Source organism: Humulus lupulus, chromosome 6, assembly GCF_963169125.1.
Source record: "Humulus lupulus chromosome 6, drHumLupu1.1, whole genome shotgun sequence".
Lineage (NCBI taxonomy): Eukaryota > Viridiplantae > Streptophyta > Magnoliopsida > Rosales > Cannabaceae > Humulus > Humulus lupulus.
Window position 1 is genome coordinate 4,536,437 of NC_084798.1, and position 14,499 is coordinate 4,550,935.

The window sequence follows — 14,499 nt, forward strand, 5'->3', positions numbered from 1 at the left end:
TTTATTTATTAAATTTAACAAGCTTAAGTAATTAATAGAGTCTTGTTATATATGCTATATATATATACATATCTGTATATATAAATGATAGATTTATCATGGAATCGGATCAATAAGCAAAGCAGCAACCGTATCTTTGGTCACTTTTCCAACTTGTGTATAGCCATCACCATATTTGTAGAGAAGATCCACTACTCTCGAAAAATTAAGGACATGGACTAATATAGGTGAAGCTACATCAGTTGGCTTCAGAAACTCTTCGTTTATTTCTTCCCATGCATTAACTACTCGTTTATTGAGTTCGTCATATGCTTCTTCTTTGGATACACCATATTGCTTCATGTAGCATTCCACTGCAGATAGTTCATCGCATTTCACTTGCTCAAACTGTGTAAACAAATTAATTAATTAAAACATCACATGTACAGATACATATAAAAAAATATGAATTGTATATTTAAAGTTTTACATAAATTAAGCGTAGTGATTTGTATGTGATTTTTTTACCTTGTGTTCAGCTATGTCATCCATGAGCCTGGAAATAGTGATGGATGCCCTAACAATCTTCGGGTTTTTTGAGAGCCACTCGAAAACTTCTTTTGTCACAATATTTGTTTTCGTTCCGACCAAAGAGCTCACTATCAACTTGAAGTAACCACCATAATTATTCATAGAAAATTTCAAATACTCTTCGAAACTTGGGACGCGTCCTTCCTTCAACCACCGAGCTTCGTCCAAAAACGCTCGGACTAATTCTTTGAACTATTAATCATACAAATATTGACAAGTATCACATGAACTTTGTAACAAAATCACATAATAAAAATTATTGAATTCAATCCTACTCTCCAAATCTCCAAATGAATGTAACGAATATATACTACTATTTGTATAAAAGTTGATAGATTTACATACCGCTTCTTTTGCATAGTAAACTCTATAAGTTTCTTCCTTCGTAAGCTCTTGCTCAAATTCTTCACAAAAATTCAAAAGAACCTTGTAAAATGTTTTCAAATATTCTTGATTGAGTTTATCCATAAAGCTTATGTCCCACCTAAAATATATATACACTAATTAGTATGTAAATATAAATATAGAAGACAATATATATAAATATATATGATTCATGTCCAAATCAAACCTTTCAATTGCTTCAGATAGGAGCTCAAGTTCTTCAAATGTGCCATACTCATCATAAATATCATCAGCGATTGAGCAGAGTGCTAGGATTTTGGTTAAAATATTTCTTGCCAAAGGGTATTGGGGTTCGTAATTGATTCCTAATACCCAAAGGTATAGTTCTACAATCCGATCTCTTGCAAAAGGGAATTTGTGTACAAAGTCTAGTTCTTTCCACCACCTAATTTCATATGCAAGACAAAGATGTAAATAACTAAGTAATAGTAATCAATCATGCTTGATAAAAATAAGTCACTGAATGCACATATATATATATATACCTGACGATTTCACTAAGCTCTTTTTTGTGCATTGATTGTAATAGATTGAAATCTAACTTTGCAAGTTGTAGCAATGCTTTGTTATGAGAGGCCTCTTTTTCATATATTGAAATGAAATGCCTGGCATGAAGCTTTTCTAAGCTCTTTCTTAAGGGCCTTTCTAGGGCTCGAGATATTTCTTTTGATAACAGATCATCATGTTCTTTTTTATTTGCCAAAAACTCAGTTAGATGTCTGGTAGCGAAAGCAAGCGCTTCATCTAGTATATGTTCTCCAACACAACTCAAATGTGCAGCCTCGTATAAGCTAAGCAAACCAAGTGTGTCAGTTGCCAAGCATTTTTTAAAGCTTCCATCCTTATCTTTAAACTTTTCAAATATATCTGCATGTGTGCGTAATTCAGATTTAGAATATTTTACTCACAATCAAATCAAGAATCAAATACTAAAATAGTACATTTTTAATGTCATTTTGCTTTAATAATAACTTTTTACAAAATGACCTCCAAACAAGCGTTTAAGAATTTCTAACAAAGTCAAAGGTTTAAGCGTATCAAACAAGTTGTCAAAGGTTTTTGGAAGACCATTTCACAAACAAAAAAAAAAAATTATCAAAACAAAATTATTGCGCAAATGACTCTAAAAAGAAGACTAGCTTTCCACACATATATAAATATAAATATAAATATATGTATATACTTACCAGAAGAAACCTTAAATCCATGTTGACGTAGAAGTCTAAACCGAATAGAAGCGTCATGTAAATCTTCATCTTTGAAAAGGTAATTCTGATCAATGCTTTGGTTGTAAATGCATTCTAGCTCGTTTTCTATTTCACTTTCAAAATGATAAGACAATCCCAAACATCCCACGACATCAATTAACTTCAATTGATTCGAAACATCATATGTTGATTCTCCAAATATGTCTTTTCCTACTTCTGCTTTTAATTCTTGAACTCGTTCTTCTTTATTACACTGGGACATTACATACAATACAATTAATAAGTATTTTATATTTTTTTTCATCATTATATATATATATATATATTCAAATCTGTAAGTGAACAAATAAAATTTTGCATGCACATTCACAAAAAATATAAAACAATTGTTATATATATATAACAAATTATATATCATAATAAACAATAGCTAGATCGAATAGAAATGATCTTACTCACCAATTCCTGTTCTGAAATAGTGTAACGTACGAGTCGCTCTCCCCAAATATGTGGCTGAAAAGTTTTAGTTGGCCGAACAATTTTATGTGTTTTTCCATTTTGAGATGATGATGCTAAGATTGGAGTGGACATCATTAGTGTTGTGGCTTGATGAACAAAAAGCATTTTTGCTGATGTGAAGCAAATGTTTGCTGATAACCTCTATATATACTAAAAAAACAAGGTATATGTGAACGCGGTAATACAATAAAATCTTAGTTTTATTCAGAGTAAATTTTGCTATTAAAAAAAAATTGTGACTAAAGAACAATCATTTTACTTATATCATCACTAAAAAAATATGGCTAAAAGTATTAATCACAAAAATTACAATTTAAATAATAGATTGTCACTAAAATTACATTAATAACAACTTGTAATTAAATATAATTTTTTAATCACAAATAATTTTCTATTCTTATTAAAAATTACATCTAGTCGGACAAAATATATTATAACTAAAAAGCTTTCAGTAAATATTACCTTTATTTGTAGTAGGTAAAGGTACATGTCATTTTTTTTCTCAAGCTAGGGTTCGTAGTTAATGGCTTTGGTCCTCCAATTACAATGTAACACCTCCTGGCCAAATTACTGTAGAAATCGCAGAATTTCTCTACGAAATGTACTGTTTTGCATTCACAGTTGTCTTTATTTCATTTTTGTTTGTTTTTTCAAATAACAAAATAATAATTTCTCTACAAAATGTACTGTTTTGCCCAAGTCGTCACTCAACCAATATGTAATTCCACTAAATGACCTTGATACTCCCGCTAGTACTAATCATATATCCTTATTATTGTTTTTCACAGAACTAACTCATAACTCACCAAAAATGACCCAAATACTTTAATTCCTTTGCATAGTTTCAACTAATCACCTTTCTTTCCTTCTTCTATATTTTGCATATTAATCACATTTGAAAATGTTAGAAAATGGATAGAGATAGGTGTTAGAAAAAAATTAGAGGTAGGTATTAAAACTTTTGTTTTTCTAACATTTTCTCTCGCATTTTTCTAACACTAAGTATTTTCTAACTTTTTTCTAACATGTCTACAACCTTTTCTAATATTTGTCAGAACATCTTCTAACCTTTTTTTAACTAATTTCTAACAGTTGTTTGGTATTTTTGTAAAATTGTTAGAAAAATATTAGAATGCTATTTGAAAAATGTTAGAAAATTATTAGAAAATGGTCAGAAAAAAATTAAAAATTGTTAGAAAGTGGTAATTAAAAGACGGAGCTTGTTATAAAATGATCTAAGTCTTCCCTTGTTCTAACAAGACCAACAAAAACATATTTTTTTTCTTTAGCTAAATACAATAACAACAACAAAAACAAATTCTAATAATCAAGAACAAGAACAGTTGCTTTGCATGCATGTACGGGCAAAGCTATTGAGAGGCAAGGTGGCAACTGCTCACCTAAACAAAAAGAAAAAAATATATTCATATATGTATATTGTGGAATTATTTTTTTTTATAGTGAATAAAAATCATATATGTTCATATATATTGTGGGAATTTCTTAGATGCAACCTCTGGAATTAAATGGACGCACTCGTAGTGCTATTTTGATTTCAGTACATTGAAAAATTATAATATAAATTTTATTTATACCACGGTGTAATTTACTGTGTGAAAAATAGCGTTCAACACAATTCGATTCAATCACGTATAAAAAAATTTAGGTACACATGTAACTACTGTAGAGACAGTACATTTATATATTTTGAGAAGTGTTATGGTCAACTTCCTATTTCAACATCTTAGTCAACATTCGCTTCCAAAAAGACATGTCGAAGTATTTTTTTTTTAAAAAAAATTATGGTGGTGTTCGTTGTAGTTGCAACATTCTTTTTGCAAATTTTCAAAAAATTTAAATAATTTACAGTGCCGAAAACAGGGTTCCTCATATTTCTTGTTATTCTCATATACGTACTACGCGTGTTCGAAAAAATACAAACCTAATTTTAATAATGTAAATTATTTTGAATTTCTTGAAAATTTACAAAATAATAAATGTTGTAATTACAACAAAAAAAAATTAGAAAAAATAATGCTTGGACATTTATTTTTAGAAACATAAATTAACTAAGAGATTGTAATAAAATGTTATTGATCGCACTCCTAATATATTTTATATATGAATTAAGGGTGCCTGTTAAAAAAGAAAAGAATATGTTGGCATAAATAGCTAAATGGACTCATTGAGCGCGTGAGTCATTTTGATGATAAAGAATAGTGTACTTTCAATATCGATCCTATGCAGTGGCCATTAAATTTCTGGTCTTCGTCGCTATGCAATATTTTATGATTCTTTTCTCAGATGACTTGACCATACCTGACGTTGGCTACTATGATACCCAAGATCGTAGTAGTAAAAAATATATTTGAAATTTTTTGTCAAATATTTTTTATATAATAAATCAATAAAAAGATAAAACTTTACTAAATTATTATGCATATAATATAAAAAAAATTCTAATAAAAAGATGAGGGTGTTAACTGTGACTGATGTTATAAAGTTACAATAATTTAATAATGTTAATTCATTAATTAGTATATGTATTTTCCCACGTGAAGTTCACGTGAGTCATTTTGATTGTAGAGAACAATGTCCTTTATCAATATAGATCCCACCAGTATGTCTCTTATGTTTTTTTTTCTAATAATTGTAAATTTACTTTTAATTCCCCCTTAAAATGCTACATATATTATCAATTCATTAATTACTTCCATTTTCTATCAAAGAAAACGAGTCATTAAGAATTTGTTTAGAAATTTATTACATTTTATCAAATGTTTTGCTTAGTACACATAGTTTACTCATTAGTATATTTACTGTGGATATATTCATATAAAAATAAACTATCAAAATAGATTTTTCTTTTACAATTCAATCTCCCTAATGCAAATCTCAAGATCTGAGGGAGCATCCAGTACTTTAGGAGGTCTTATTAGGCCAACTCCAATGGGGAGTGATGGTTTAAATTGTCACATCAAAATTGAACCAATCAAACAAAAGAAAAATAAATAAATAAATAATTGAAGGCAACGTTGCCACTGCTGGGCAACGTTGCCAAATTTCAACACAAAATACTCTTTCCACATCAGCTTTTATTTTCAACATTTGACCACCTCTGACAAGGCATTAGGCAGAGCAACTCCCATTGGAATTGGCCTTAGTGACCTGAGGGACAACCAGTATGAGTACAACCCCTATGTGAATGACGACTCAGTAGCTGAACATAATGAGGACTCGGGATACTATTCAAAGGCATATTATAGTGCCGACATGTCTGATGATTTGCAAGTCAAACAAGTACAAAAACAGCCAGTACGTCCTATTGCACGGGCGAACCCACCAAGTCAAGGACATCGAACACCAAGCACCAACTCTAGTCGTCCTAGTGGAACAGAATATAACAATACAGGGAACATAATATAATTTTATTTAAGTTTAAGTCATGTTTACATTCAACTGTTAAATATAAAAATATCCCGTTAAAGTTAATGAAAAAAAATTAAAAAACTGTTAAAACCAAAAATTTATATTATCTACACACTTTTTATATAGAACATATTTGTTTTAGTCAAAATATATAGCAATGAATATAGTTCAATTGTTTTATGCTTTTTTTAACAAAAAAAAAAACAAATATATATATTTCTTTTTTATTAAAAAAAACCAAAAATTCTAGTCCAAATGCCAATTAATGAATATACAAAAACTTATGTGAAAGGAATACTTGAATTAATTACCTATATTATATACTATATATTTCATATTCATAACATTGTTTTTAATAAAAATAAAACGACAAAAAGTACACTTGAAGAAGCAAATTTACAATGACTTTTAAGAGAAAAAATAATGACTTGAAGCGAATTTACCGTGTTGTCGGACTTCTTATATTCACGCTAGTATAGAAAGCATTCTGAACATAATCACATGATCTTTTTTTTCATATGCGCATGGAGCCAAGAGGGAGACTGTCATTTTGTACAATTTTTTCTTGAAACTTCACCAGTAAATAGTTTGCTAATAATTTTTTTTTGTCACATAAGTCCCCAATCGTATATTTTATTGAAAAAAACCTTGAACGTTTTTGAGTGATTACAAAACTTATAAAACCCTTAAGATGTCTGGTTTAGGCATACAAAATATCAAAATCTGATTCAAGTTACAATTTAAGCATGTAATCGCTCTTTAAATTTTATATACAATTTAATTATAAAAAATACAAATTAAAAATGATAAAATAGTATTCTAGAGAAGAAATTATATTCATAGTAATTTCTATCATTATTTATTACACATTTTCACAATATCTTTCTCATTCTTCAAAGCACAATAGTTTCTTTCGATAACAAAAAGTTGAAAACTTGAACATTTTATATTTAAAATTTATGAATTTTTAGACTTGAAACACCGAAATTAAATAATACAAATAAAAAAAAGTAGAAGACAAAATTGATTTTTAAAAGTCAAATTTTAAATTATATCATTACCAGTATATTTTATGTTAGTATGCATAACAGAGAATAATGTGCATTATATATTTTATTTTTGTCTCTTTAATTGTGATAAATATTATAAACTGCTTTTTTATAATTACAATACTCATTCAATAAATAAACTAAACATTATAATTCATTTTCTTTACCATTCTGATTTTAATTACATTGAAACCAGACCCCAACTTGAAAAGAAGAACTGGGTCAGCAGTACACGTATCATTATTAGTCAGCATTAATAACTACATGGGCATTGACTTTTTGGTCATGGTCCCCTCAATCGTCTCTGTGCAATTGTTGAGTGAAACACGTTTTCGATATTTTGACTTCACATAGTGAACAAAACTTTAATCAATATTTCTCTTTTTTAGTTCTCTCGAAAAAGCTACATATATAAATCTTAAATAGTATCGAATGTTGATGACGTTGGCTGCCTTGCTACCCATGTCGTCACTCAACCAAAAGTGCTACTATTACTAATAATGGATAATTCTATGGTAAGAGTCCAAAAAGAGTTCTTCCAGTGCGACTCTTTTGTGTTCTTTGCTCGTGAATAATTTTCGGTGTAAATTTTTTTTTATGACTGTTTATATTATAGTTATTTAGAGCACCCTGCAAATTTTTAGACAGTTCCGAATAATTTACAATGTCGAAACTTAGTATAAAAACAGGTTGTTGCAGGCGTGACTAATTTTTTTATGCATGTGGAAAATAGTATTTTTGAACATATTTTTCAGCACTGTAAATTATTCAAAATTTTCTAAAAATTTGCAAGATGCTCTAAATAACTACAATATACATGGTTATAAAAAAAATTGCGCCGAAAATTATTTACGAATTAAGAACAGAAAAAACCTCACCGATAGGGCTCTTTTTGAAGTCCCTACCATAAAGATTTCCTATCATAATTATTGTCTTTCACAAAACTAACTCAAACCTCACAAAAAATGACCCAAATGTTTTAATGACTTAAGATAATAGAAACTAACTAATATTTCGAATTTACTATGGGGTTTAAGTTTTTTTTTTTTTTGTTATATGACCCTTTTCTAACATATTTCATAACATGCTACATATATAAAGGGAAATTTTAATTTATATGCTTGATAAAAGTTATAATTACAAAAAAAAAAAATGCTAGGTATATTAAAATTTTCAAAATAATGTTATTTCTTTGTACTTTACCCAAAATGTCATTATCATTTCTTCCTCACTTTTCACTCCTCATTTATCTCTTCTCTCTTCCCACTCTCTCTCTCTCTCTCTCTCTCTCTCTCTCTCTCTCTCTCTCTCTCTCTCTCTCTCTCTCTCTCTCTTATTTCACTCTCTCTCACCTCACACCACCTCCAATACCACCACCACACTAAATATTATATTTCGAACAGATTTGGACATGATTTTTGGGATTTTTTGGCGATTTTTTTCAGATCTGAAACTCTGAAATCTGCAGAAAATCGACATTGCTCGATGGTGGTTCAATGATGCTCAATGCCAGCTCGATGGGATCTTCAAAATCATGATTTTTCATAAAAAAAATGACTTAGCTCGATGGTGGTTTGATGGTAGCTCGATAGTGGCTCGATGGCGCTCGATGCAATTATTGCAAGAGACATAATTTTTCACTCGGGTGTCCGTTTGGGGTGATTTTTTTTTTATTTTGGGTATTTTTTCATGATCTATACATTTGACATGTTAATATGCACATTTGTGAAGTGTAACTGTAACGACCCAAATTCGCTAATAAGGCTTAAGGGCCTTGATTAGTGTGCCAGGAGGGCATGTTGGGATTTATGTGTAATTTTATGAGTTAAATGCATGGTTATGATTTAAAGCATGTTATTTGACTAATTGTTTATCTGAGATGCATGACTATGTGTATTAGTATGCATGTAGGCCCTGATTGTGTTTGAAGGGCATAATTATAATTTTAGCCCGCTGAGGGCATATATGTGATAATTGTATTCCGTGATTTGTACCACGTGAGTGTGGTGTTATTATTGTGATGCACGTGCCGAGACGGTCCTAGAGAGCAAATTAACTTAAGAGTCACAACGGGATTTCTATACCCGGCTCGGGAGGAGCCTAGGGGTAATTCGGGGATTTTGTAACGTAGTTCTTGAGAGATTTTGGTGACTGGTAATTTGGTAACTTGTGTAACTGTTAGTAACCATAGAGAGTAACAGGTTTTTGAGGGTAAATGGTAGAATTGTAATGGATAGGAAATGACAAGTAAGCCCTTGAGGTTTAGTTAGGAAAGGATAGGCAAGGAGGGGTAATGTGGTCATTTGGCAAGGGTAATAGACAATTTCAGCTGGGTTATATGGGGTGAACGGTTTGGCATTTATCCATTTTGGAGGTTTTGTTTAAAATTTAGAAGAAGAAAGCTAGAAGGAGACCTAGGGCAAGAAGAAGAAGAAGGAGAAGAAGAGGTGTGAAGGAGCAGAAACTTGAGACTTAGGAGATGAATCAAGGGTGCATAGGGTTGGATTCTTCATTCAATGTAAGGATTCTAAGTAAATTTTAGGCTTGTTTCTGTTATGGTTTGAGGAATTTAAGCATGGTTTAAGTTTGGTTTTGGGTTTTATATTTTCTGAAGTTGAAAATCAAAGGTGTGGATTTGGGGATTTGATTGTGTGTTTGGGTTTCTTTGATTGTGTTTCTGAGTTGTTAAATGGTCTATGTGGGGTTTTGAATTGATTTTGGGGCTTAGGTGTGAGTTTGGGAGTGTTTTGGATGATGAAATGCAGGGGAAAAACCCAGTATTTCTGGGTTCGCGAAGGAGCGTCGCGATCCTGTTCTTGGGCGCCGCGGCGCGAGGCTGTTTGCAGCCAAGGAGCTCTCTGACTTCGCTGGGCGCCGCGGCCCTTGCGGTTAGCGCCGCGGAGCTACGCCTTTTTCAGGATGGGAAATTTTGCATTTTTGGGCATTTGTTCCGGGGGTTCGGGGGATGTTTCCGATGATTTGTTTTAGGAATTTGGGAGTCCAGAGAGTGCGGGATTGGTCCCGGGAAGTGGTTTTGGATTGATTAGTATTAAAGGATGTTTCATGTGTATGTTGTGACTAGGATATTGGGGAGGCTCGTGCTAGAGGACCGTGCTCGCGACTTTAGTGCATCAGGAGGCTCGGAATACAGGTAAGAAAACTATAACACCCGTAGGATAGGGCATGGGCCCATAGTGTGATTGCCGGGCATGGCCCTATATTGAATGTTGCATGATGAGATGATTGCCGGGCATGGCCCTATATTGAATGTTGCATGATGAGATGATTGCCGGGCATGACCCTATATTGCATTACATGTTAGGGTGCATATTTAAATAAATTGGCATTGGTTTGAATGTTGCTTGATTTATGCTATATATGATTATAATGAAATGAACGGCAAGGACCGAGTGCGACGTAGGCCGGGTACAGCAGCGGAGCCGGAAGTAACACTTAGCACATGGGATGCTATAGTCAGAGCAGGGCCCGATGGATACATGTGTTATCCTTGCGGTGAGAACCGATACCCCAGGCTTCGGTAAGGCTTCTGGGGCGGCATGGCCGTGTTTGCTTAGTCTAATGGTTGACTTGTTTATCTGTGGACTATCTGATATGATTAACTGTATATTTGCATATGTTATGTTCTGCATGAGTTTTCTTGCTGGGCTTCGGCTCACGGGTGCTCCGTGTTGCAGGTAAGGGCAAAGACTGAGTCAACCAACCATGAGTACGGAGAGCGTGAAGCGACGCGTACATGTTTGGCCTGCCCGACTGCTTTGGTTGGGGGTTTATTCGAAAATGGCTGTAATAATCTATGATTTTTTTAGAACTGATCAACTGTAAACTTATTTCAAGATGTAAATGGTTTTCAAACCTTATTTTGGGATCCCAAATGTTTAATACTAGAAGTTTTTATTGAATCAACGCATTTTCAAAGATTACAGCCTTAACTTTTAATTAGTCACACTTTCGTTTCAAAATCTCGGTTAGCGAGTTCATTGCACTGTTTTGTCTTAAAACTCACTTAGTAACGGCTCTAAGGTAGTAGAGCGTTACAGTAACACTTGTAAAAAATACAAAAGTGCAAACATACCTCATGTTTAAGACATCTTTTGGTATATTTTTAAGTTTTAAACTTTCCAAATGTGCATATGAGCATGTTAAACATGTAGATCTTGAAAAAAATACCCAAAATAAAAAAAAAATCACCCCAAACGGTCACCCGAGTGAAAAATTATGTCTCTTGCAAGAATTGCATCAAGCATCATCGAGCCACTATCGAGCTACCATCGAACCACCATCGAGCTAAGTCATTTTTTCATGAAAATCTTTGTTGACCCTGATTTTGGCCAACTGACATGGAGTCAAATATGCTTGATGTGGACAAATATGTTGAAATGAATGTGATGACAAAAACAGTAAAGAACACAAGAATTTATAATGGTTTGGCCCCAAAGTCTAGTAATGACCTACGTCCACTTGAGCTGTTATTGATATATGATTCAAAGCAGTGATCAAAGAACTAGGGTTCAATGAGTTTCACCAACCTCTGAAGAACAAATACAATCTCTCGAATGTGATAGCTCTAATACACTTGTAAAACTCTATTTCAGATAATTAGAAAGCTAAAGGTCCAAAAAAGTCCCTCCCTTAAGCTATTTTTCTCTATTTATAGGCTCAGGGAAGATTACAATAATTTGTTACAGATATTATTTCCTAAATAATCGGATACTCAAGAAATCATGGGAGACAATATCGGGATTGACTAAGATCTTTATATAAATTATCTTGAAATGTGCGGAGTGTACGACTAGACTGGTCGTAGGAAAACTCAACCGTTATGCATGCAACATCTCATTGGTCGATAGTCAAACAGAATTCTGCCAGGTGTCAGCCACGTGTTACAAATCACTTGCCACGTCATCTGTGCCTGTTTTTTGGATAACAATCTTGATCTTGAAGGCCCCAGCGAATGGTTGCTCGATAGTGCTCGATGCTAGCTCGATGGGGCCTTCAAAATTGAGATTGTTCATGAAAAAATGACTTTGCTCGATGGTGGTTCGATTATGGCTCGATAGTACTGGATGTGATTCTTGCAAGAGACATAATTTTTCACTCGGGTGTCCGTTTGGGGTGATTTTTTTTTATTTTGGGTATTTTGTCAAGATCTACATGTTTAACATGCTCATATGCACATTTGGGAAGTTTAAAACTTAAAAATATACTAAAAGATGTCTTAAACATGAGGTATGTTTGCATTTTTGTATTTTTTACAAGTGTTACACTTCACAAATGTGCATATCAACATGTCAAACGTGTAGATCTTGAAAAAATATCCAAAATAAAAAAAAATCACCCCAAACGGACACCCGAGTGAAAAATTATGTCTCTTGTAAGAATTGCATTGAGCACCATCGAGCCACTATCGAGCTACCATCGAGCTAAGTCATTTTTTCATGAAAAATCATGATTTTGAAGGTCTCATCGAGCTGGCATCAAGCAACATCGAACCACCATCGAGCAAGGTCAATTTTTTGCAGATTTCAGAGTTTCAGATTTGAAAAAAAAATCGCCAAAAAAATCCAAAAATCATGTTCAAATCTGTTCGAAATATAATATTTAGTGTTGTGGTGGTGGTATTGGTGGTGGTGTGAGGAGAGAGAGAGAGAGAGAGAGAGAGAGAAGAGAGAAATAAAAAGTGAAAAGTGAGGAGGAAATGATAAATGTATTTTGAGTAAAGTACAAAAAAAATAGCATTATTTTGAAAATTTTAATATGCCTAGGAATTTTTTTGTAATTATAGCATTTATCAAATATATAAAGGAAAATTTCCCTATATAAGCAAGTCATTAGTTCGGTTTGCTATCAAAGTAAACTACTACTGACTAATTTGTTGAGAAAAATATAACATTTTATCGAATGTTTTAAGTAAAACACTACATATATTTTACTCATAAAGTATATTTACAGCGATTGGGAATATATTCATACAAAATTAAACTGTCAAAATTGATTTTAATTAAAATATTAAATATGTGTAATTAATACTTGTGGACGTAATCACATGAGTCGAGTTTTTTTCTCGAAATGACAAATGTGTTTTGCATGCATGTGTGGAGCCATCATATAATGTAAGGTAGTTGGGTATTAATAGTTAGTAGTCGACAAAAAAAAGGAAAAAGCAATAAAAAGTAAGTTGGTGAAAATGGGTATTAATATTCTTTTATGCTATTAAATCTGTGAGGAGTACTATGTACAAACCAATCTTAATTACACTTAATATATGCTTCACACGTGCACATCCATGAAGAAGAAAACTTTATATAAATGCATATACATTAACATTCTATCATCTTTTTTTAGTCTAGTCTTCCCTCCTCAATTGTGTTCTTCAAATTTTATATATTTTACATTCATATATATATATATATATATAATATTTATATAAGGCTCCCATTACACCTTTCTCTTTCAAAACAAAAAATGTAAGTAATTTATTAATAAAGTAAAATTTGATTTAAACAATAATTATATATTTATATTCAATTATAATGTAGGAAATCTTTGGTATACAAATTTATAACTTCATTAATTGTATTTACTGGTTAAGATTTTTTATAATTTTTTTTATTTAATTTAACGAATTACAACTTAAGGAAAATTAAATAGTAAAATAACCTCTCAGTAATTTGAATATACATACTTTTAGGTTTAATTTGTACTTAAATTTTTTTAATATTTTTTTATATATTTAGGGTGGATATTTGTTTGATACACTGTGTGTTTTTGGCTGTATTTATGTAAAGCTTTCTTGCATGTTCCAAAAACAATACGCGTGTAAAGCATATATTAATTGATATTATACACGAATAAATTAAAATATATTATTTCTTTGCAATTTTTTTAACACAGCCGCAGAGCAAGGGATCTCTTTTCTCCACAATTTTTTTAGTACTTTTCTCTGGGTCAAATACATTGAATTTTCAATACTCCAAAAAATTATAATGTATTAAGAATAAAAATCGCATAGAAAAAATATTTTTTGTAATAGTGAAGATTTAACAATCCATACTTATTTTGAAGCTCAATAGTATATTTAAATCCAAAAAATCAAATCAAAATTACGTAGGAAACTCCATTTTCGAACTCCCAATGTATCCGCTACCAAATCCTATTTTAAAAATAAATGAAATTTTTGAGAAAGAAAACTGATCAGAAATGATGAGAAAAAAAAAATTAGAAAACCAACCCTTGTAGTTGTACGACTAGAAACGACTAGAGAGAAATAATTAAAAAAATAAATATATATTTTTTATTTT

At 31.6% G+C, this 14,499-nt stretch overlaps 1 protein-coding gene across 1 annotated transcript; it reads right to left on the bottom strand.

Annotated features, from left to right (window-relative positions):
• LOC133781459 (germacrene-A synthase-like) lies at positions 1 to 2,810 on the bottom strand. Its single transcript, XM_062220442.1, has 7 exons — positions 2,643 to 2,810; positions 2,163 to 2,436; positions 1,461 to 1,842; positions 1,142 to 1,360; positions 916 to 1,054; positions 508 to 762; positions 1 to 387 (listed from the first exon to the last, which is right to left on the bottom strand). The coding sequence occupies exons 1-7, from the start codon at positions 2,805 to 2,807 to the stop codon at positions 97 to 99; spliced, it is 1,725 nt and encodes a 574-aa protein (XP_062076426.1). The 5' UTR covers positions 2,808 to 2,810; the 3' UTR covers positions 1 to 96.
• Between the last annotated feature and the right edge of the window lie 11,689 nt (positions 2,811 to 14,499).

What these genes read in the sequence shown, in the direction of transcription:
- LOC133781459 (XM_062220442.1), bottom strand. Translation starts at nt 2,807, where the DNA reads ATGCTTTTTGTTCATCAAGCCACAACACTAATGATGTCCACTCCAATC. An exon ending in CTATCTGAAGCAATTGAAAG is followed by an intron (nt 1,055 to 1,141) that starts GTTTGATTTGGA and finishes TATATATTTTAG; the next exon opens with GTGGGACATAAGCTTTATGG. An exon ending in ATGACATAGCTGAACACAAG is followed by an intron (nt 388 to 507) that starts GTAAAAAAATCA and finishes TTGTTTACACAG; the next exon opens with TTTGAGCAAGTGAAATGCGA.